At 40.2% G+C, this 22,528-nt stretch overlaps 1 protein-coding gene across 9 annotated transcripts; it reads right to left on the bottom strand.

Moving 5' to 3' along the window:
* Nucleotides 1–220: 220 nt before the first annotated feature.
* LOC115760966 (potassium/sodium hyperpolarization-activated cyclic nucleotide-gated channel 2) lies at nt 221–22,328 on the bottom strand. Of its 9 annotated transcripts, none has more exons than XM_030702558.1 (15): nt 22,171–22,328; nt 12,660–14,543; nt 9,458–9,635; nt 8,620–8,858; nt 8,380–8,543; nt 8,159–8,295; nt 7,957–8,109; nt 6,417–6,512; nt 3,069–3,218; nt 2,913–2,989; nt 2,539–2,850; nt 2,367–2,461; nt 2,219–2,307; nt 1,570–1,886; nt 221–1,511 (listed from the first exon to the last, which is right to left on the bottom strand). In XM_030702558.1, the coding sequence occupies exons 1-15, from the start codon at nt 22,239–22,241 to the stop codon at nt 1,376–1,378; spliced, it is 4,098 nt and encodes a 1,365-aa protein (XP_030558418.1). In that variant the 5' UTR covers nt 22,242–22,328; the 3' UTR covers nt 221–1,375. The 9 variants fall into 9 exon arrangements, with proteins under 9 accessions (XP_030558418.1, XP_030558421.1, XP_030558420.1 ...); XM_030702561.1 differs by having other exon boundaries at nt 7,957–8,094; XM_030702560.1 differs by having other exon boundaries at nt 9,470–9,635; nt 22,171–22,327.
* Between the last annotated feature and the right edge of the window lie 200 nt (nt 22,329–22,528).

The following is a 22,528-nucleotide window of genomic DNA, read 5'->3' as shown; positions in this document are numbered from 1 at the left end:
TAACTGAATCGTTATAACAATTCCCTATAAAAGACAACATTATCTATTAAATGTAGTTCTTCGTTTTGTATATATGTTTGTTTGCTTGTTTGTTTATTTTTATGTATGTATGTTGTGTATATAGTCAATGTTTTATGTATGTTGTTTTTGCTGCTGCTGCTGCTGTTGGTAACCGTTGAAACGACGGCAACCTGAGGTTTTCTTTTTTATATAATTTTCATTTTATATATTTTTTGAGGCTGCTCTACTACGTTGTGTCAGAGTGTGTGTCGGTATTCATTTCTCTTCTTTTTTCTTTTTTTTTTTTTTTTGTTGTGAGTGAAAAACTAATAGTTCAACTACTAACGCATTTCGTTAAATTTGCTTCTTGTTTGTTTTTGTTTTTTTTTTTTGATAATATTGTATTTTGTTTTTGTTCTTCGTCGTGTTAACTCGTATTGCTGAGTGTTGTTTTCATTTTGCAATGCGTATTTAAATATGCTATATAATCGCAATAATACATAATTCTTGGTTTGCTCTTGAGTACATAATATAGCTACGCGCATTTATATTCCATTTGTTGTTTTTATTTTTTGGTTGTATGCATAACGTAACGGTTTTCATTATATCATAAGTTCATGCACGTGTGGGTGTGTATGTTTAACTACAAGTGTGTGTGTGTGTGTGTCTGCCTGTCTGTCTGTGTGTGTGTGTGTGTGTGTGTGTGAGAGAGAGTTTTGTTAGTAGTAGTAGGTCCATAGGACTAACACCTATTCACTTCGTTATCGTTACAATATCGTGGGCATAAAACTTATCATGTAGATTTACTACTTATATATATGTATGTGTGTGTGTGTGTGTGTCTGTAACTCTGCGTGTGTGTGTGTATGTAACTTTCTCTGTGGCCGTGTCGTGTCTGTGTGAATGCTTTAAACTGGCTGCTGAATTTTATCGTATAAGTTATTCATGTACTCATTTTTTTTTAGTTTTTCATTTTTTTTTTTCGATTCTTATATTAAAGTTCATCACAGTTAGCGGAGCTGAAATTATGAATAATTATTGAGGACATTGTTGTGTAATACGTTTACTATCTCTTTAGTTGTTGTTGTTGTTTTTGTTGTTGTTGTTGTTGCTGTTGTCATGTTCTACTAAATCGCAATTGCATATATATGTAGACTACCGTAAATTGATTCATCATTTTGCTGTACTTTTTTTAGGGGTTTTCTTTCTTACTAATTATTATATACGCATGTGTGTGTGTGGATGTGTGTGTGCGTGTGTCCTATGTGTGTGTATTGTGTATTGCTATTTGCTTTTGTTTTGTTCGGGGACTGCGAACCGCTACTCAGATGGTGGCTCGATGCACGCCGGTTGGGCTGGTTGTGATGCCTCAGTGTCATGGAGTATTCCCCTCGAACAGAGCCCGGAACTCGCCGCTTCGGGGCCGTGGCAGGCCCTCGCGTATCGTTTGCACCGGCTCAGCAATGCTCGACTCAGACCCATGCAGTAAATTCTCCTTGAGATCCATGTCACTAGAAACGAAATGTTAAAAGAGAACCCATAATTAACTCCTTTACGTCTGGTACTCACTCATCCTTGCAGTCGTCGGCCTCGGCGGCCAATGCATTGACCACCGCCGTAATTGTATTCGATTCTGGATTGCTTAGTTGCTCGTCCTTTTGTTGCATTATATTCGGATTCTTGCCAATCTTGTTTAGCCGCTCGGCAGCCACGGTTTCCATGGTCTTGCGCATCAGCGGATACTGGTCCAGAACGCAATTGAAATGATCCACGCTCAACGAGAATAGATTGCAATAGGTTTCGGCTCGCACGCTGGCCACACGACGCGCATTGGTCAGCAAACAGATCTCACCGAAGTAGGAGCCGTCCGATAGCGAGGTGGCAACCTGTTCAATACACAAAGATGCCCTTGATTATTATGTGCTTAGGCAACACTGGTGGGCAGGGCTGCAAGCCGACTATGAACCGGTTTGACAGTTTCACTGTGAACCGAATCGTAAACAAACCTCATAGCCGAACCGAACCAGATATTGTTAAAAGTGGTTCGGTTCAAAGCTAACAACATATGAGGAAGTCTATGCCGGAGCTAGTTTTGAAACCAGCTTCCCGAACTGTACCCAAAAGAACAGAGGTAGTTGGTTCGCACCGTAAACCGAACCAGTGCCAAATTCGTGGTTCATTTTTGCAGCCCTGCTCGTGCGGAATATTCAATACAGACCTCGCCGTTGGCCATGACAATGTCCACAACGCCCTCCTGTATGAAGTACATCTTTGTACCGATCGTGCCCTCCTTTATGATAATATCACCTGAGTGCGAGTACAATTTGGTTAGAGCTAATCTTGATGGCTTTTGAAATTGAGTTTACCTGGTTGGAAAACTTCGTATTTCAGTTTGGTAACTACGTCGGAAACAAAATTCGAATCGGCATTAGCAAAAAAAGGCACTGACGCCACGAGGGACCTGCGAAAAGTTTTTCCAATAATTATACAGTTATGTTTGGGGGAATAACATGGAAAACATTTGTGGGGGATGTTAACCTGCAATTGTAGTTGATGACATCCTCGCGCAGTTTCTCGCTCAACTCGCCAAGTATTAACTCTTCATCGAAGAATTTACCCTGATACCGATGCTCGAAATATTCCGTAATGCGTTGCCGCATATCGCGCGGCAATTTGCGATAGGCCATATACTCCTCCACCTGTTTGACCTTCTCGCGATACTGCCGCCGGCTGGAGTCCAAGCTCTGTATTAGATTGGTCGCATGACCAAGGAACAATGCATAACATGTGGCGCCCGATATCATCGAGAGCATCGTCAGCCACATGTCCGTCAGTGATTGTGGCGGAAATCTGAAAGTCGAATGAATGGAATTATTCAATTGATCGAGAAGATTCGAAATCGTTCAGTTTACCTGCCGTATCCTATGCACAGCATATGTGACATGGCCTTAAATAATGCCCATGAGTATTGCTCCAGCCAATATGATTCCTAAAAAATGTCCATAGATTAGATTAAGTGCATTTTTAAACAGATAATATCGCAGCATATCATAATATTCGGCGCATACCTGTAGCTCGTTGATGGATACCCAGGAATTAGATGGAAAACCCTGTAACATTGGCACCAAGAACTGCAGACAGCCGCTCCAGTGTCCGATTAAGAGCATCATGCAAATTAAATTGAAGATCCTCATGAAAACCGAGGCCATATTGAGGAACTGCAACCAGAGTTATCAATAAGAGTGCACATCAAACGAAAGGCCAGCACCGCACTGTCTATACATGTGTGTGTGTGTGTTGTATATGTGTGGCATGTGTATGTGAGTGTGTGTGTTTGTGTGTGTGTGTGTGTGTTACATTTAAAAATACGACAAACCAAAGTATCTTAAGTAAAAACCAAAAATTCTTTTCAATTTGAAACTCTATTGTGGCTTCATCCAAAGAGCAAAACAAAAACTACGCCAAGCCACAGCCAGAAAAGCAACCGAAATAAAAGAATTAAAAACAAATAATAATAATACAAGAAGATTTGTGTACTGTGCAGCGGAGCTGGCAGTTTATGCCCACAGTCTCAGTCACAGTGGCGCCGCGAAGTATGCAACACTGTGAGCTCAGTTCGGAATAAACTGCCGCACACACACACACACGCACACACACGCAAACACACACGCATATATTAGCTGGCTCTATATATATGTATGTATAGATGCAGACAGTAGAAGATCGCTATCAATCAGTATACAATTGGATAGTATAAGAAATAAATATAAGACAATAAAAATGATACATATGTGAGAGTCTAATGTTAGGCAATATACAACAGTGTGTGGCACAACCTGAGAGAGCCATGAATCAAAACCATTTCTACGTAGTTGTTTTTTTGTTTTTTTTAAGTTTCTTAAATATTTTTTAGTGCAAATCAGCTGCTATTATGTTACAAGTGCTCATCTTAACTTTAGCTCAGTTTCAAAAATAATTAAATACTTAGCTAAACGAGTGTGAGTGTGTGTGTGTGTATGTGTATGGGTAGTACGTTTAAATATACAGATATTGAATTATGCTCACTAAAAGATTCAAATTGTTGAAACTGTTATTCGACAACCAAAAGCGTTTTATTTCTATTATTATTTCTTTTTTATATTTTGTTCTCAGTTGTTAGACGATTTCTACGTTTTCTGTACAGAGTTTAAAACAAAAATCAAAGAAAATATCAAAAATAGAAGTGAAAAACCATAATGCCATGGACAGAATATAAGAGTACAAAGTTGTTTCGTTGTTTTTCATGTTGTTGCTGTGAGTAGCTGTGTGTGTGTGTGTGTATGTGTAAAATACTTTTACGGCTTGTGCCAGCTGATCGACTGAACTCTTGGCCATAATTTACACAGACTTACGAAACGAGGAATCGCCACGCGAGTCATTGCTGAAATCTTTGTACAACAGATAAACAGACGTAGAAGAAGAAGAAGAAACAAAGATAACGCAACGTAAGCCCATAACCAAACCAATTAACAAAAAACCAAAAGAGAAAACCAAAAACAATAAACAAAAACCAAAACATTTAACAAAACATACTCTTAAGTTGGCAACAGTAGCAGAGTTTTATTAGTTAACGCTGTTGTTGTAGCAAATAGTAGAGTAGAGTAGAGTAGAGTAGAGTAGAGTAGAGTAGAGAGTACAGTTAAGTTAAGCGTAGAAGAGAGTAGTAGTAGTAGTAGTAGTTGTTGTTGTTGTTGTTGTTGTTGTTGCAGTTGTTGTAGAATAGGAGCAACAAAGCGCACGGCGCAAATTGGCGCCAAACAAAAGCAAAAGCATTGATTACGATATCAAACGTGTGTTGTTGTTGTTGTTGTTGTAATTGTAGCAGCTGAATACGATATTTAATTGATAAAAGATGCGCTAGTATGCGAGTATGCAAATGCAGTTAAGCGTTTTTGGCACTCGCCCGCAAATGTATGCTATACAATACGTTCAAGACTTTATGTGTTATGCTTGCAAATAACTACTAAATATGTATTGTATCAATTATGTAGTACAGTGTTCGTGTTCGTTGTTGTTGTTGTTGTTGTTCAATTATCATTGAAGTTCGCGGCAATGCACTTGTTGCTGTTGTTGTTCTTGTACTTGTTGTTGTTGGTGTACTGTGAGCCGAGTGGGTGCAGAATTTTGAGCAAAAAAAAACAAAGCTTACGCAAAAGCAACGGTACAAACAACTGGCCGTAACGGTTCTTTTGTTTTCAGCATTTGTACATGAGAGCGGAGGGGTGAAGTTGTGTTGGACATTTGTTGTTGTTGCTGCGTTATATACAATTCATCAACAGACTACGATTATGAGTTATATATATATTGTTTTTTCTTTTACTGACAGACCAATATCGTTTGCGTGTTTATCGTAAGTATTTGCCGAAGTGTTAAAGCAAAAAGCATTGAACAAACTGTATAAAAACTGTTTGGCGTTTTCGATAAAACATGTGTTGTTTGTCATTCGCATTCGAATTCGAATTCGCGTTGATTTAATATTGCCATCGATACCTAAATATTGTGTCTAGATGCAATTCACAGGCGTTGTTCAATACTGTATATATACACTGCACTAACTAAAAATAGTTTTGGAAAGAAATGAAAAAAAAAAAAAACAAACAAACTAGTAACTAGAACTAAAACTAAACTTTGGCTAAATAGTTATTGATTGAGACATGCTCATGCATGAAGTCTACTTCTCTAATGGACAGCATATGTTCGGAATAACTTATCTAAAGTCAATCCTTGTAAGTTTGTACTCAGCTTAAGTTTGGACTTAAGTTCAGAATGATTTCAGCTGCAGACAGACCAACAAATCGGACACGGTTATATTTCCCTTAAGCTCTATATAAAATGATTGACATGGAGTTGATATTTCCAAAGAACTTCTTCAATCAATCCACACACAGTGAAGTGCATAAAAACCAGCTTCGATTTAACCGAAGTTCGCATATTGTTCTTAAATTTCTTCCATATTTTGTTTTTTTTTTTTTTTTTTTTTTTTTTCATTATTAAAACTGCAGGCTTTTTTTTTGATGCGTTAAATCAAGAAATTATGTATGTATATCAATCAATCAATCAGTATGTTTATAAAAAGGCAGTCTTAGAAAATTTACAGAATGCACGAACGAACATTAAAATCAAGCAAACATGATCAACGAACAATCGAACAATCGAACAATCGAACGAACGAACCAACGAAATATGCACTAAAACTCAATTTTGGTTCAATCATATCTCAAAAATGTGAGGTTATGTTGCACCAATAATACATAATTATAATGTCAATCAATCAAGGCTTTTTGTTTTTGTTTATCAAAAATTGAATTTGTTTGATAGTGTTGATTTTTATTTGATAAAAATTTGAAAGATGTTTTGTTGTTGTTTGGGTTTGTTACCTTGAGAATTAGGTTGCTTTTTGTCAAGCCATCTTTGTCTTTTCTGTGCATTCTCCCTCTGCGATCAGCACTTTTTTTCTGTAGATTCTGCAGAATCTAAAACCATATATATATACACAGGTATTATAGGCCCTGATTTGGCTAAGTTTTGTGGTTTGTTAATTTAAATATTTGTTGTTTTTATTTCTTATTTGTACTTTGTTTTTTTTTTTTTTTTTTGTTATTTAGTCTGATTTGGAATAAGCAAATTGTTTTTTTATTACTAGTATGCGAGCGAGAATTTCATTCATACTTATATTATACATATATATTTGGTTTGTATAAAGTTGACAGTTGTTAAATAAATACATATGTATATAAGCATAAAACAATAAATTCGAGTCCAAGTTAGACAATGTTCAAATTTCTGTTGTACTCTTATCATTTTCTTCTTTTTTTTTTTTCTGGGTGACATTGCGCAAGAAAGTGTTGTGTAGAAAAAGCATTTACCAACACTTGAAAAAGATGTTTGAAATGTTTCTCATTTGTGGCACTTCGACTCGGAAAAATAAGTCTTCAAAGATTTTTGTTTTTGTACATAGTGCAATGAAGAATTGGTTTTTTTTTTCAGTGCTCAAAAGTCAGCAAGAATTGAAAACCGAAAAAAAACACAATTTTCAAAAAAATGGAAGAAAAAAAATCAAACTGCAAAACAAAGACTTTAACTTAAACAATTAACATGAAAATAGGCAAAAGAAAAGTGAAAAGAAAAAACCATTCCCCCCGCGACAGAGCGAAGGTTCAAAGCGCGACATATTGTGAAAATGTTTTGCGATTTTTGTTGGGGTGTTCTTATTGTTGGTGTTTTTTTTTTAGGGAGGGTGGGAGGAGGCCAGCTAGAAGGGCTCAGGGAGTTGGACTTGGAGCGCAGCGCAAAACAAGTTGTTAAACAAACATGGGCAGATATACACGTATGTAAAATGTACAAATTTCTTGATGTTGGGCTTTTTTGTACAGCATGGATTTGGGCACAGATATGATTGGGGGAATTTGGACGCATATCAGTACAGATACATATAAGTAAAAGGTAGAAACAAAAATGATAGCACAAAGAGAACATTATTCAACCGAAATCAAAGACACAGCCATATAACAAATGAAAAGAGGTTTAGTTTGAACATTTTTTATAGATTTGAATATACATATGTAATCCCTTTGAGCTTGTACAAAATGAGAGAAGAGTGAGCACTTTGAACTATATAGACAACTCTGAAAACTGCTTTTTACTGAACTCTTTACTAGATTTTAGCTAAGATTTTCCTCAACATTTGTGTGGAATGTATTGCAATGATTTGGGTCGGAGATTTGATTGCGAAATTAGAACTGATTTGATACGAAATAAAAGTGAAATCAAACTGAACGCATAATGCACGCAATCGTAATCGAAATCGAAATCGAAATTCAAGTTATGTACTTATCAGATATTATCAAAATATATATATATGCTGGTTATGCAAAATAAGAGTTAAGAGTAGTTGGAGAAATGAAAGCGTATACTTACATAGACCTCCTCCCATTGGGATACGTAGCGCACGAGACGGGAGAGCCGGAGCAGGCGAACTAGGGAAAGTAATTTGGCTAGACGTAGGATGCGCAGAGCGCGTCCGGCATGCAATATTTGAAAAGAATCAGAAAAATCCTGCAATTTCATAATCTTAATCAAAATGTTGCGTACTGTTTGTTAAACAAATACATGAACTTACTTGATTGAAAATTAAAAATATATAATCTAATGGTATCGACGAAATCAAATCGAGAAAAAACCAGGTTCTTAAATAGTGTTTAGCTATAAGCTTTGGATCCAATATTACTTGTTCAGCGTTGTCTTGTTGCATAATTCCTATAATTGGATATCGTTCGATCGATTAATTAACAATTTCAAATTCCATCAGTATATTGAGTAAGCGGAAAGACTGTACATTACCTGTTCTAAAATTGACTACAATATCTATTAAAAAAATAGTATCACTTAGGCAGTTGAAGGCAATCCATCGTGTGCTCAGATCATCGTTGAAGAATGATATTGCGACTGGCAGGATAATAAGATTTGCTACTAATAATAAAAGCATGCAAAGGTCCCAGTAAAACCTGTCCAAAATCAACGATATATGATATGTATTAATATAAATATATATGTTGCATAGAAAGAAAACATGTGGCATACCTGAATGAACTGCACGGGTGTATTACCCAATGCCCGGAAGTTTTCTGACGTATGCGTTCTTTGACCAAGGCCTTGCGGCTGCCAAATAATTTCATGGCCAGACGATTGTCTGTCGGCTGGAACCATGATTGCAATTGACTTTTTAGGAAATTCGCCGAGACTTTTTCCGAGACTATCGGTATGTTGGGCATTGGCTCCTCTTTCGGAGTGCCGTACAACGACACATCATCAAAGTGTACCTGTTTAAATTAAAGTCAACAAAGTATGACCAAATAATCGATTAGTTGTTACTGATTCACAGACCGGCGGTGCCAGCTGCCTCAATTAACAAAGTCGGAGTGAAATGAGTTATATATGTATCGTATCTATATGTCACGTAATGCTATATACTAGATGAATGATGGTCTCTTATCCAAGGCTGCAAACCATTTCGAGCTCGAAATTTGCTAAGTAGCGAAACTTGAAAGCAAACCAATTGCCTGAATCGAGACTCGAACCGAAACGATATTGGCTTGGTTTTATATTCAACACATTTGAGTGCAACTCAGCTCCTGGGCATAAACAACTTTGGAAATATCTAAAAATAGATACTAATTTTGATTGAAAGTTTAAATTTAACCCGAAACTTTGTTTTAACAGGCAGCTATAAATATAAATAGCTCCTTTGTTTCGTTAAAAAGGTTTGAAACCAAGTCCGGCTACACGAAGGTGTAAAACCAGGCTGACGATCCCAGCCACACGACAGGCAGTCGGCACGAACCGTTAGCCGAACCAATGTGAACTCTGTTTTGGTTTGAATTTGCAGCCCTGTTACCTGTGCTACATGTACAAATAAAACCTTTGCTCTTGCCATTTCGGTTCCTTGGTCGCATATTAGCAGCGCCTCATCATCGAAAGCGGTGACCAGGGAGTCGGTGCAGGTGTTCTCAAATGAAATGCGCAAGTCGTTCTCATTCACATTCAATACGGAGCAGTACGAGCAGCGCACCGATTCTTCGCTATCGCCGTTCAGCAGGCTGTGAGAAAGAAAATTAATAAATAAATATTCTATATATATATATATGGAAGCAGATATCCCCCCATAGATATCTGTAGATATCAAGTACACGCCTAAGGTTAGCCAGTGAAAGTTTATTGCCGGCTTAGTTTAGTTTCGTTTAGTTTTTATTTATTATAATTCTTATAATTGTTGCACACGCACAATGCACAGTCGCAGTCGCAGCTGCAGTGGCAGCATCCAGTTCTCACCTTGAATTCGGTGATTGTCAAGGTCTTTCCCGTCTCCGTCGCCGTCTCCGTTGTCTCTGTCCGTTGCGGAAATGTTGCCCTATTGGCACACGAAATCGCGTGGTCTGTGTGCGCTCTGCTGTGATGGATGTCTATTGTTTGGTAAAGTAGACGCGTGCACTGTTGTTCTGTTCATTTACTTGTTTTTTTTTTTTTTATATATATTTTTATTTGAATTATTTTTTCTGTTTCTTTTTTCGTTGATCTGTTCACTGTTCACACTCAATTGAGTGTAGTTTTTAAATGGGAAAGCTTCGTTTTAATTAAGCCTGTTGAAGCTGATTTAATTTAATCATCGCTCGCATTAGCCTAATGAATTTATTACGAACGATTATTATTGTTGTTGCTATTATTATGAAGTATTATTATTAGTTCCTTTGAAACGGTAGGCACTGTAAAAATAGCTACGCCACAAATCGACGCCGTGCACTGAACAACTACAACTATTTCTATATACATATATGCCTATCGGATAACTGTTATCCAGTCATACATTATATATATATATATATATATATATAAAGATATATTTCTCTTATGTTATTGCTGAAGTGTGCAGTTTGGGTTTCGGCTTTGATTACGTTTCTTGATTTGTGGTTTCGGTTAATTTGTTTATTGAAACTTGAAACGTGTTGAAGCAGCTGTTTTCTCTGATTTGACGACCGTAACTGTATGTTATCGTTTTTCGCGTCTGTTACATATACACACACACAGATATGCATATGTAGTTGCCGCTCTACATATACCGTAATTTATCAGAATTCAGTTATTACAAGCCCGCTAACCGAGCGCAACTAAGTCGCGGCGGCAACAGAAATGCGCTGCCGGCAAACACTCCGAACAAGCGGCCGTCTCTCGAATATCGAATCCGAATACCGAACACCGAACGCCGAATTGCGAACACGACGAGCGCGCATCCGATTCGGCATCGAAAACTTCGTTCGTTCGTTAATTTCGGCTGCTTTCGTCGTAAGCGTCCTCCAGTCGGTTTGTTTTGTTTGATTCGTCGTTTGTTTGTTTATTTGTTTGTTTGTTTGCTTGCAGGCCTTACCTCGACTTTCAATTTGTGACAATCGATTTAAGTGCGGCGCGTCCAGAGCTGGGCAGCATCGGAATGCCGAAAAGCGTATTTGGCGCCTAATTAAATAATTGATCGACTGACACAAGCGAGCAATTTTCTTGTTCTTCCTATTGTTGTTGTTGTTGTTGTTGTTGTTGTTGATTTCTTACATTGCGCTGATCGTTTCAATTTCGAACATTTTCAAGTTTTTCTTTATTCTTATTTATTTGTTGCTTTGTAAGTTATTTTGCAGCCTGTTGCCGAGGCAACGTGATAACCTGTTCTGATGCTCTCGCGATTGCTGGTTGCACAATAAATAAATAGAAACAACATTTGTTGCGTTGCGTTGCTTTTTAATTGATTTTGCGACGAGCAGCGTCGCAAATTATAGCTCGACTATAATTTGTAGCTGTTCTTCAAAAACTTGCGCCAATAAAAGCACAAAAAAAAAAAAAAAACAAACAAAAAAAACTATAAACAACCGAACGAAAATTATCTCTAGAATTTATGTAAATGAATTGGTCTAACGGGTTGCCCCAGCCCGAGCTGGGAGGCTAACAACCACAACACGGATTATATAGATGGAAATGTGGAGACGGCGACGGGCGACGGGCGAGGGGCGACGGGTTCCGACATTGTTTTCTCAAGTGACAATCTAGTGCAATAAATTATTGATTTTTTTTTTCATAGACGACGAGTCACTGGGAAAAGCAAATCATTATGATAATGGCGCAAAACACAATCGCAATCGCAATCGCAATCAAATAACAATCAATTCCTGGTATCAATTTCACGGTCACACTTTTTCACTGGGCGATCTCGTGATTGATCAGCTGCTGATTGATCCTGATCCTGTTTTCGATTGATCCTGCACTGTGTCAGGCACTTTTATTCCGATCGGGGATTTTCTTTTTTGGTGGAACGAAGTTCACTGCTCGCGGTGTAGAAGCTCATTACGCGGCCAGTGCCTGGCCAGTGTAGATCCCAGACTCAGACTCAGACTCAGACTCAGACTCAGACTCAGACAGAGACAGAGGCTCGCAGACGGCATTATGCAAATGTGGCTCGATAAGCAGCTAACAAAAACCGGTAAAAAGACATGAGACGCGCATTTAACGACGACAACAACAACAGCTTGTAAGAGCTATAGGCGAGCGTGTTCGACTAGACGATGCCCTGTAAACGCCTCAAAAAGCCTTCAGTTTTAAGTGTAGTGTTGGAAGGTATCCAAATAATATTCTGGATCTGTGCATACTATACAAAAACATACCTATATAATAAATTTGATGTATCTAGCGCTCATAATTCTCGAGATATGATTAAAAACCTGTAATCTGTATATTGATACTTATCGATGCTGTGCTAAGGAATTCAGTTATCGATTACTTGAAACAAATATGTAAATTAATATCGATCTGCGCGGACAGACAGCTGGAAGGGTCGACAGACAAACGGACATGACATCATCTATCTGTTACATACAATTACAAAAAATCATAATGCCCTCTCACATGTTCAAGCGGTACAGGGTATAACCTCAGAGACGACGACTTTGCATGCGTAATTCGTGCAGCAATTGGAGCGTCGCTCTCGTCTCCAGGTCCGGCCAAGACATTGTAACCGGGCAACTGGTTGACAGCTCAACTGGTTAATGTGCTTGATAAGAATAAGAATTGTAAAAGCGAATACTCACCGCTCGCTTAGCTTGCTCTTGTGCCGGCGTATGTGCCGCCGATTGAAGCTGTTGGTGCACGACGTGGACGTGGCCCGTGCCGGCGGATGGTGTACACCAAAGTTGTGCTGGAGCTGCAGCGATTTGAGTGTGGCCGGCGCCGTGGACGCCTGACCGGCGGCGCCGCCGCCAAGACTGCGCGTGTGTCCGTGCGGTTGTCCGTGTCCCACAGGCACTCCGGCGCTGGCTACTGTGATCGTCGACTCGCCCACCGGCTCATGGGCCGCCTCGGAGCCCTGCTGGGAGCCGTTGCTGGACGTGGAGTGGTGCGTGTAGTCTGTCGGCGCGCTCAACTGGCGATTGAACTCGGCCTTGCGCCGCGTCAAATCCGTCAGGCAGTACTTGTTCAGATGCCCGTTGCTCGAGACGGAGCTCTTCGGCGATTGTGTGCTGTAGACGGCGTGTCCCTGTCCCTGTCCGTGTCCGTGACCCTGTCCGTGGGCATGTAGCTTGTGGCAGGAGTTGCTGCTGACGCTTAGCTTGTTGCCGGCGCTGTGCAGCAGATTGTTGCAGTTCTTGCCGCTGATCTTGGCCGCCAGCGAGTGCGGCACCGGCGGACTCTTGCCCGTTGTCGGTATCGTGTTGCTGCCCCCCCGATACTCCTTCTCGTCGCTCTCGCTGCGCACCGATGCTCGATATGCGGGAAACGTCTTCGTCTTGCCCTTCAGCGAGCCGTTCAGCAGCAGCTGCTGTTGTCGTGCCGCAACCGCCGACAGGGCCGGCAGCTGCTGTTGACGTGCCGCCGCTGACGCTGCCGCCGCTGAGGAAGAGGATGAGGCTGAGCAGCTGGCAGCTGGATTGGGCTGTGGCTGTGGCTGCAGCGAGTGCTTCTTCTCGACCAGATACAAGTTCAGATATTTGTCGCCCGGATGCAGCGAGTTGTCGGACACGGCGTTCGACTTGGAAATGATCTGGCCCTTCTTTTTGGCGGTGCGCGTTTTTAGCGATAAGTTGCGCAACTTCTTGGACTGCTCCTTGATCTTGTTGGTGCGCAGAAATGACGGACTGTTCGCAATGCACTTGAAGATGTACGTCTGATTGACCAGCTGCTGCTTGTCGCTGCCCGTATCGTAGTCGCTGCTCAGATTGAGATTAAGATTGAGATTGGTGAAGTGCGGCTCCGATAGCTGCTGCTCGCTATAATGGCTTTTCAGCAGGCCACCGGCCGCTGCTCCAATAGCGCCGCCAGCTGCTGATGCCTGATCCTGCTCCTCCTCCTGGTCGCGCCCGGATGCTGGTGCTGCACTCAAGCTGCGCGTGTACTCGTGACAGGCATCGTAGAGAGCCGAGTGGCCGCCAGTGCTGCTCACGCTCTGCGTACCGCAGCTGACCGGACTGTGGCTGTGCGAGGGCGCCGGATCGAGAATGCGCAGTCCACTGCGGCTGTCGCTGGAGTTCTGCTTCGAGATGCCGATGCTCGATAGACGACTGCTGCTGCTGCGCTGCCGTTGCGCGCGCGGCTCATCAAGCCCCAGCTGGGCCAAGCCAGCGGCGCCTCTCAGCAGCGAGACGCTGTCCCCGTCCCGATCTCTGTCCCGATCTCTGTCTCGATCTCGATCCGGCGGCTCGCCGCGCCGACTGCGTGGAACTCCAAGGCTGCCGCTGCTGCAGCTGTGCTGATCCGCCGCCGGGCTGGGACTGGGACTGTTGCGCACAGAGGTCGATGCCGAGTACTGCGAGTGTACGGGTATGGGCCCAGTCGACGCCGCCGCCGCCGCGGAGTGCGTTCCCGCCTGTGCGTAGCTGAGGCTGACCAGAGACTGACGCACCAAGTGCTGGTGCGAGTGCGAATGCCGCTGCTGCTGCTGCTGCTGATCGTCGGGGCACAAGTTGTCTCGGCTGGCGCTACAAGAGGCACACACAGGGAGACAGGAGGATGAGAACCGGCTAAATGATGCAGAATGAATGGCGATAGACGCCGGCAAACACACAAATTTAACTATTTGAAATTGGCAAAGAATGTACAGCGGGATCGGGTGCGAGGTGCGGGTTGCGGTTGCGGGAGAACGGAAAAATGAAACTGGGCAGAGGCTGCGCTAAAGTGAGCAGGAAACGGTGTGGAAATTACGCCCGGAGAGACACAAACAAATAAACAAAAGAACTTGTTAATTATAAATATTGATTGTGCAACTGTGTGTGAGTCCATGTGGATGGGCAAGGGGTGGAGAAGGGGGGGCTCGAGCTCAAGCTACTTGTGAGTTCATCAAATATATAGACATATATAGATATATACATATGATACAATTTATATACAATGGACTCGAGCTGGCGACATGCTCATCTGCTTTTGATCGCGCGAAAAATTGAACTAAATTAATGTTTAGAAACACGCATGGCACTCAGATAAAGATACACAGCTACAGATACAGCTACATATATATATATATATATATATCTACGTGTGTTAAAGGTCTAGACATACGTGCACACTGTGCAAATATCAAAGATATATAGCACAAGCCGAGGCCCTCCCCCTCAAATGCATCTGAGCGGAAGTGCTCTAAATCAAATTTTCCAAAAAGCTACCGATAAGATAAGACGGCGACAGATTGCGCCGAACATTAATGTATTATATATGGCCTAGGGTCTGGTCCAAGCATGCGTGGATAAAATGTAAATGCTGTGAGAATACGTGGAAGCTATTGATAGAAAGGGCATATACCCTTATCGGATACATACAAAAAAATAACCATTAAAGACAAGAAACGCTTTTAAAAAAATTAATAGTCGGGAGTGCTCGACTAGGAGATACTCTGACGCCGGGCCACATATCCAAAATGTGAAATATTCGTAATCAGTGAGTGCCCACAGAGTATCTTTATACTAGGTTAGGCGTATATAACTTTTATATTCTTCAAGCTATACCCAATTTCTATATGCCATCTAGTTTTTATAATCTCAGATTATAATCACAATTTCGATATATATTAAGTTTGGCGTATCTGGCTTTCATAGTCCCAATTTCAGTCCTCTGCTATTAAAATATTATTGAAAATATAAAATGAGCCCAACTGAAGTACGAGTCTTACAATTGGAAAAGATCTACAAGCCATTTTATATGTTAAGTGGCAAAATATTATTTTCCGGCGCTTAAACAAAAAGGATTCCTGTTCAAATCCTAGACTAATGTCTCGATCTAGTCTATTGTCTAACCGAAATTTTTTGTGGGTAACTCCATTTAAAAGTATAATAGTATCCAGTATCTTATTTACATACTAACTTTTTCAAGGGCAAATTATGGCCAGTGCAAATAGTGCTCAGCACACTGTGCATACTGGACTGGGGGAAAACTATTCAAAAAAAAATACTCGATCTGTACAAATGAATATATGCATTGTGCATAATTCTGTGTGCGAACAAAAGAAAGAACAACAATTCAAAAGCTTGCCCAATATTTATATATGCGTAGAACAACGCTCCACACATACACACAGATACACACACACACACCTGCACGTATGTATGTTTATTCATTTGTATCTACAAATTGTGGCGGGGGCATTCGAACGGCGGCTGCGTTGGGCTCCGTTTCAGTCGCAATCTCAGCCCGTTTGGCACGCAAACCAAACGGAGCATTTCCAATGCGAAAAGAGCGAATATTTTGATGAGCCAATACAAACATTTGTTTAACATTTCCATCGACAAAGCGAGTGCAAATAAGTTAGAGTGCTCGCGTCGAGAAAGTGCCCAACTAAGAGATATCCTAGCTGAGCTCTCTTTTTCCCTTTCTCGAATAACTTCGGTGCTTAGAGTCCGATCTCTATGAAATTATCAGGGTCCAAGAAATGTTGATATTTAAAAAGTCCTACTATGACTAAAATATGTGTTTTTTTTTTTAATATTGAGAAGGAGTGGACAAGGTTTCCAGGTTGGAGTATCTATCACTTCAAACTATCTAGTTCTGTCTCAAAATTGATATTAATGGATATATTATAAAAATTGAACAAAACATCGAGATAAGAACGATAAACTCGATCAATCTCTAGATTTCTAATTTCCGCGAGACTCAGCTTATTATCCTGACCAAGAGTATATATACACTATACGGGATCAGGTATGCCTCCTTTTGCTTGTTAGCTACGTTTGTACGAAACTATTATACCCTCTTAACCCACTTGCAATGGCTACAGGGTATCAGAAACTAAAATCAATTTCACGCAATTAAGCGCTCTCGATATGGTGCAGTTGCCATGCACCAAATGCAATTATCTGAATTTAAATTTTGAATTTAAAATTGTATTTCTGAAATGCGCAAAAATTTGCACATTAAGCATTACCAAAATGACTGAGCATTTGGCTGCAGCGACACGAAAGCCCTTCATCGATACATTTGCAGATGCAGATGCAGATACAGATACAGTTGCTGCTGCAGATACAGATACAGATACAGATGCTGCTGCAGATACAGATACAGTTGTCGCATCGATAGTTAATCCGCTTTCAAGTTGAACTTGAGATGCGGCTCGAAGACCGCAATCAAGGGGAAAGCATCGGCTCGTTGAGCTTTATTTTTTTTCTCTTGTTTTTTTCTTTATTGTCAATTTGATGTCTTTTCGCATTCGGATTTGGGCTTTGAGCACAGGTATTTCGCCGCCAAGTCAAGTGCTGCGGAAGACAAAAATTCGTTATATGGTAGTTTGGCCTGCGGCAGCCACAAGCCGCAAACATCCGGCTCAAGAGGCCGGTTTAAGAGCAACAAGACCAGGCAAACAATTGCCAACCTTCGCCTGATAATTGTATTGACTGCGGCCTGCTCCAATGTCAACTTTTGGCGCATTGGAGACACAGCTCGAGTGGCCCTTCGCACGTTGAGCACGTGCCGGAATCCTCGGGCAATCGGATTTTGACATGGACTTCGACTGCGCGTAACAGTGCTGGCAAATGTCGAATTAAAAAGCTAAATCGAGTCATAAATAATAGCTTAAAAAAAGCTGAGTTCAATTGACAAGCTTGTTCAGAAGATAAGATACACAATGTTGGGTAAAAAGAGACTAAGCGCAAGCTCTTATATTTTATATGGCACCATAGATTAATAAGCATATATAGCTAAATCAGTTTATAGCCAGAATACCGGGCAACTGCAAGATCAAATCCAACAAAGCCGAATTTGGCTAGAAAATAGCAAAGCTGGCAACACTTTTGACTGTGATCTATGGTGAGGGAGACGGGGGAGTTGTCCAAATAAATAAGGTTAGACAGTTCAAGCTGATCTGCGGCTAGAAAATAGCTAACTTTTCAACACTGGTGGCTGTGATATACGACCAGAGCGGGGCAGGAGCTAAAGCTGTCCGTCTGTCCGATTGTCCAAATCGGGTACGGCCGTAACTTTGGCAACATTGTTGGCTGTGATCCATGGCTAGGGGCGCGAGGAAGCTGGCCAAATAAAGCTGTCAGACTGTCGATTTTCGGCTACAAAAAAGCTAGATCGGCAACACTGTTCGCTTCGATCTATAACTAGCAAGGTGCGGGAGCTGCCCTGCAAATAAAGCTGTCAAACTGTCAGGCAGTGCGATTCGATTTTCGGCCATGCTTCTGAGACCCACTTTTAAATACAATATGACTCAATTATTAATTCAAAAGCCAATTGAAGGCATTAAGAGCGTAAAAATAAAAAGCGTAATTGCGCCCGGTCGCTGCGGCTGCGGCAGCATTCCATTTCGTTTATCGAAATTATATCAATTTCCCTCGACAGCGAGTGCAACCCACAAGTTGTGTATATAGCATATCGTACATTATATACAATAAAAGCTATATACTCTCGCTAGCATATAAATCGAGCGCGTGCCGCTCATGAATATTTACGTAGAACCCACAACACACAAATTGATCTGCTCTAATTTTACAAAAATTGTGTAAAACACACACATATATATATATATTAATTATTTCTTGACCTTTGCCTGGTAAAAAGAAGAAATTGTGCAGCAGCTAATTAAAGCGTAATGTGCATTTTGGGAATATACATAATTCTTCAGCTGGAAAATGCAAATGGAAAATGAAATCAATTCTGCATGTGTTACACGTGTCAATCTCCATAACAGGCATTATGTCAGTTTGTTATGCTAAAGAACTGCGCCGACTTTGAGTAGTAATTAAATTTGCGGGGAACAACCAGTATATAGAATACAATATCATCATTAGATAACCCATTATATTACCGGATTTTGTGCCGCACAAAGGACTGTAAATCTGTACACAATGTGCAATCAGCACATAATACAAATATAATTAATAAAAAGAGTTTTCGGCTTTTGCGGCAAGGTCAGCTAATAATCGCATACAAAAAGATTCATCAGTTATATTTTTTTGGCTAACAAAAGTCGCTTTAACATTAATTATTGTGAGCGTAATTAGAATTGTGTTCGGAATAAATGAAACTACGTCATGCCAATTCAAAAATAAATGTCGTTGATCTTAAAATTAAATTATAGTGAGATAAAGGTATTGAAAGCAAACAAATATATATTTGTATATGATCAACAACGTGTAAAAAGCAAGCTTTAACATGAAATTACGGCTATCTCTGGCAAGCCGAAGATGAAATACCCTTGCAGACTTGTGTTGCAAAAGTGTAAAATGGATTTTTTGAAAAACAAAAAAGTAAAATGTACTTAATTTTCGACTGATCATTCCTATATCATCTTAGCTACATGATATAGTTGTCCGATCCGGTCGATTACGGTCATGAAAAGAAGGATCTATGCATAGCTGCAAACTGAGCAAATAGTTTGTATAGAAACTAAATCGAGTTGGAGGTCGCATATTGCATGACATAACTAAAGACATCCACTGCAAGGGTATAACAACAAGCAAATACATATTTTACATATTGGTTTTTGTATCTGGGTGTGACGAGCACATATGTATATAGATGGTATGCACATTTAAAGGGGTTCATTTGCATGGAAACACATTACAATACGATATTAAAAATAAATAATAATAATAACAATTAGCAGGGCATAAATATGCATTAAAGAAACGATAGCAGAGTGCTTTTTTGCAACTATTAAGTAGATAATTGAACGAGAAATATTTTGCTTTATATTTATATTTTTATTAAGTAGCTTGCATTGGGAAAGGGTATAGCAAGTTGAGTAGCAAGTGTTGTGGGACTTTCTGTAGCAAGTACATAGTTAGTACATAATTAAGTAGTAGCAGTAGTAGATTTAGTAGTAGTAGTAGTATAAATTGAAAGGTAGTGGCAGAGAGAGAGAGAGAGAGAGAGAGAGGCAATTGGAAATTGTGAGTACCTTCAGTAGTACGCAAAAATTGGCTTCCACAGCGAAATACGAAACGGAATCGTTTTTTGGAACGAGTATTTCACGCTGATTCTTTCGAATTCGATTTCACTTTGTTTTTGTTTTCAGATTTGATGCGAAACTTGTTTCGCTAGCGCTTCTTTCTTTGGATTTGTATTTTTTTATTAATTATTTTTTTTTTATATTATTTTAAGTTTTGCTCTTTGTCAACTTTTGTACTTTTTAAGCAAGTTTTCTGTAAAAACAACAACAATGACAAACATAATTTGAAATTTACACATTTATTTGGAACGAAACGAAACGAAACGAAAGAACAACTGAAACTAAAGATCGGCAATGAAATGAATAGAACACAACAAAAAAAAGGCAACACAATCGGATTCCACTTGCCGTCATTCGTGTCATTCATTCTAGCGAATTGCTAAACCCAATTTTAAGTGCAAATGTTTTGCTTGAGCTGAAAATGGAGGTTGTTTAAAACTGAACTAGTTCCATGGAAACCGACTGTGGCACACATCCAAATAGTATGCATGTATGGGTGCATGTGTGTGTGTGAGTGTAAAAGTACTTACTATGTGCAGCTGTTAACAGTATACAAAAATCTGTAACTAGTTCAATTGGAAGCATCGAGTTTCCTACACAAAAAGGCTAACAAAAGTGTTTATCTGGCTCTCCGTGGGCGGGTGTGTGTGTGTGTGTGTTTGTGTGCAAGCAACAACAATGATGACAGCAAGCCTTTTTATCAATATATAGACACACACACACACATAAATGCATGGGCAAATACAAATTCATATGCAATGTATGTACAGGGTAAACCGAAATTCGGTCAGTGCTTCAATCATTGAAGTAAAAGCGAAAGCTTCCGCTGCTGTACATGGCTGTCATGCACACAAACACACACACATACACACACGACAAGTAATTGAATGACGCCTGTGTGTATGCAACGCTTTTTGCACACTGCGTACAAGTGCACTTAAAGTACTTTGACACTATTTTTCGAACGGCTGCTCATTGTTGGTTGGCGCCATTGTCGCTGTTGTTGCTATTGTCGTCGTCCATTGTTGGACGCTCTTTTGGCTTTTAATCTAGTTTCGTAATTGCATTGACTGAGTGACGGATATGAATGCCCTGACATGGCCTGCCCTCCTTAACCTACTCCTGCTGTGTCCTCGTGTGGGCGTTCAATGGACGGAAATCAGTTGCATTGTGCTCGAAAAAGCCAAAAGGAAATAAGCATAATCGAAGCAAATAAGAATATTGAACAAGTGTAGCACACACACGCACACACATATACATACACTAATGGTCAGAATAATAAATACTGTAGCACGATATCATTTTTGCAAATATCTGAAATAATTTTGTATATAATCAAGAAATGTCCTCATGAATTGTGCTGATAAATTTAATAATGTCTAATACTTGCATATAAAAATCGTTATACTGTACTTATTATTTTAGCCATGAGTGTAAAATGTCATATACAGGCTGTGTAGTGTACATATGTATGTACATATATGCATGGATGTGCATACATATGTGATTACAGCTACAAACTGGGTCCCAAAGAGATGTTGCTCGTCTTGTGTAATTCAAGCTTGCAAATTGTAACACACACACACACATTTATAATGCTAGCAACAGCAGCAATAACAACAACAACAACAAGAACAACAACAATGCCAACAGTTTAACTCAAGAACAAACAAACAAACGAATGAACGAACGAACGAACACGGCAAACAAACCCAAAGAAAACAACATAAACGAATGGGAATGCTGAAAATGAAACGGAAACGGAAATACATTCATGTAAATAATTTAAAATGTACACGTGCACATATATGTATGTATGTATGTGCGCATATGTGTGCACAGGTGTTTCAGGACGTACCAGTTCTGCTACATTATTGATGGACACACTGCTTTTTTTTTTCTTGTTCTTTTAATATTTGATGAAATGTTGGGATTTAGCTCGCTTCAGGCTATGCACAGCCTCGACCTCACATTGAAACACCCACACGCACACGCATACCAAATATATGCACACACACACACACACATTGATACCATGCACACGTGTACATTGTGTGTACTGTATACGATACGTAACGCAACGCCAGTTCACGTAACGTAACATCACGTAACAATCAACAAACAATCATCAAAAACAAAATTGAAGAATATGTTAAATAATTGCATACCGTTGGTCGTTGGTAAATGTTCCGAATGCTCCAGGACCGCTAACTCGCCGCTGTGTGTGTTTAACGTGCATTTTTTGTTACCACCCAGCACCACCAGCAGCTCCGCATGGAAACGGTAAAATTTGATTTTTGCCGTTAGGTACACAGTTATGCCGTTGCTCCTCCTCCTCGTTTTCGTCGTCGTCGCTGCTCCACTCACAACTTGCGCCTTCTAACACACACGTACACGGAGGCGCGCGCGCTTACACACAGGCACACACACACACACAGACACAAGCACCCAGCTGCTGCTGCTGTTTGATTTTTTTTTATGCTATTGCTGCTGTTGTTGTTGTTGTTGTTGTTGTTATTGCCATAT

Source organism: Drosophila novamexicana, unplaced genomic scaffold, assembly GCF_003285875.2.
Source record: "Drosophila novamexicana strain 15010-1031.04,08,12 unplaced genomic scaffold, DnovRS2.1 tig00000462-arrow-pilon, whole genome shotgun sequence".
Taxonomy (NCBI): domain Eukaryota; kingdom Metazoa; phylum Arthropoda; class Insecta; order Diptera; family Drosophilidae; genus Drosophila; species Drosophila novamexicana.
The sequence above is the reverse complement of the archived record's forward strand: the minus strand, read 5'-3'. Positions and strand labels throughout refer to the sequence as shown.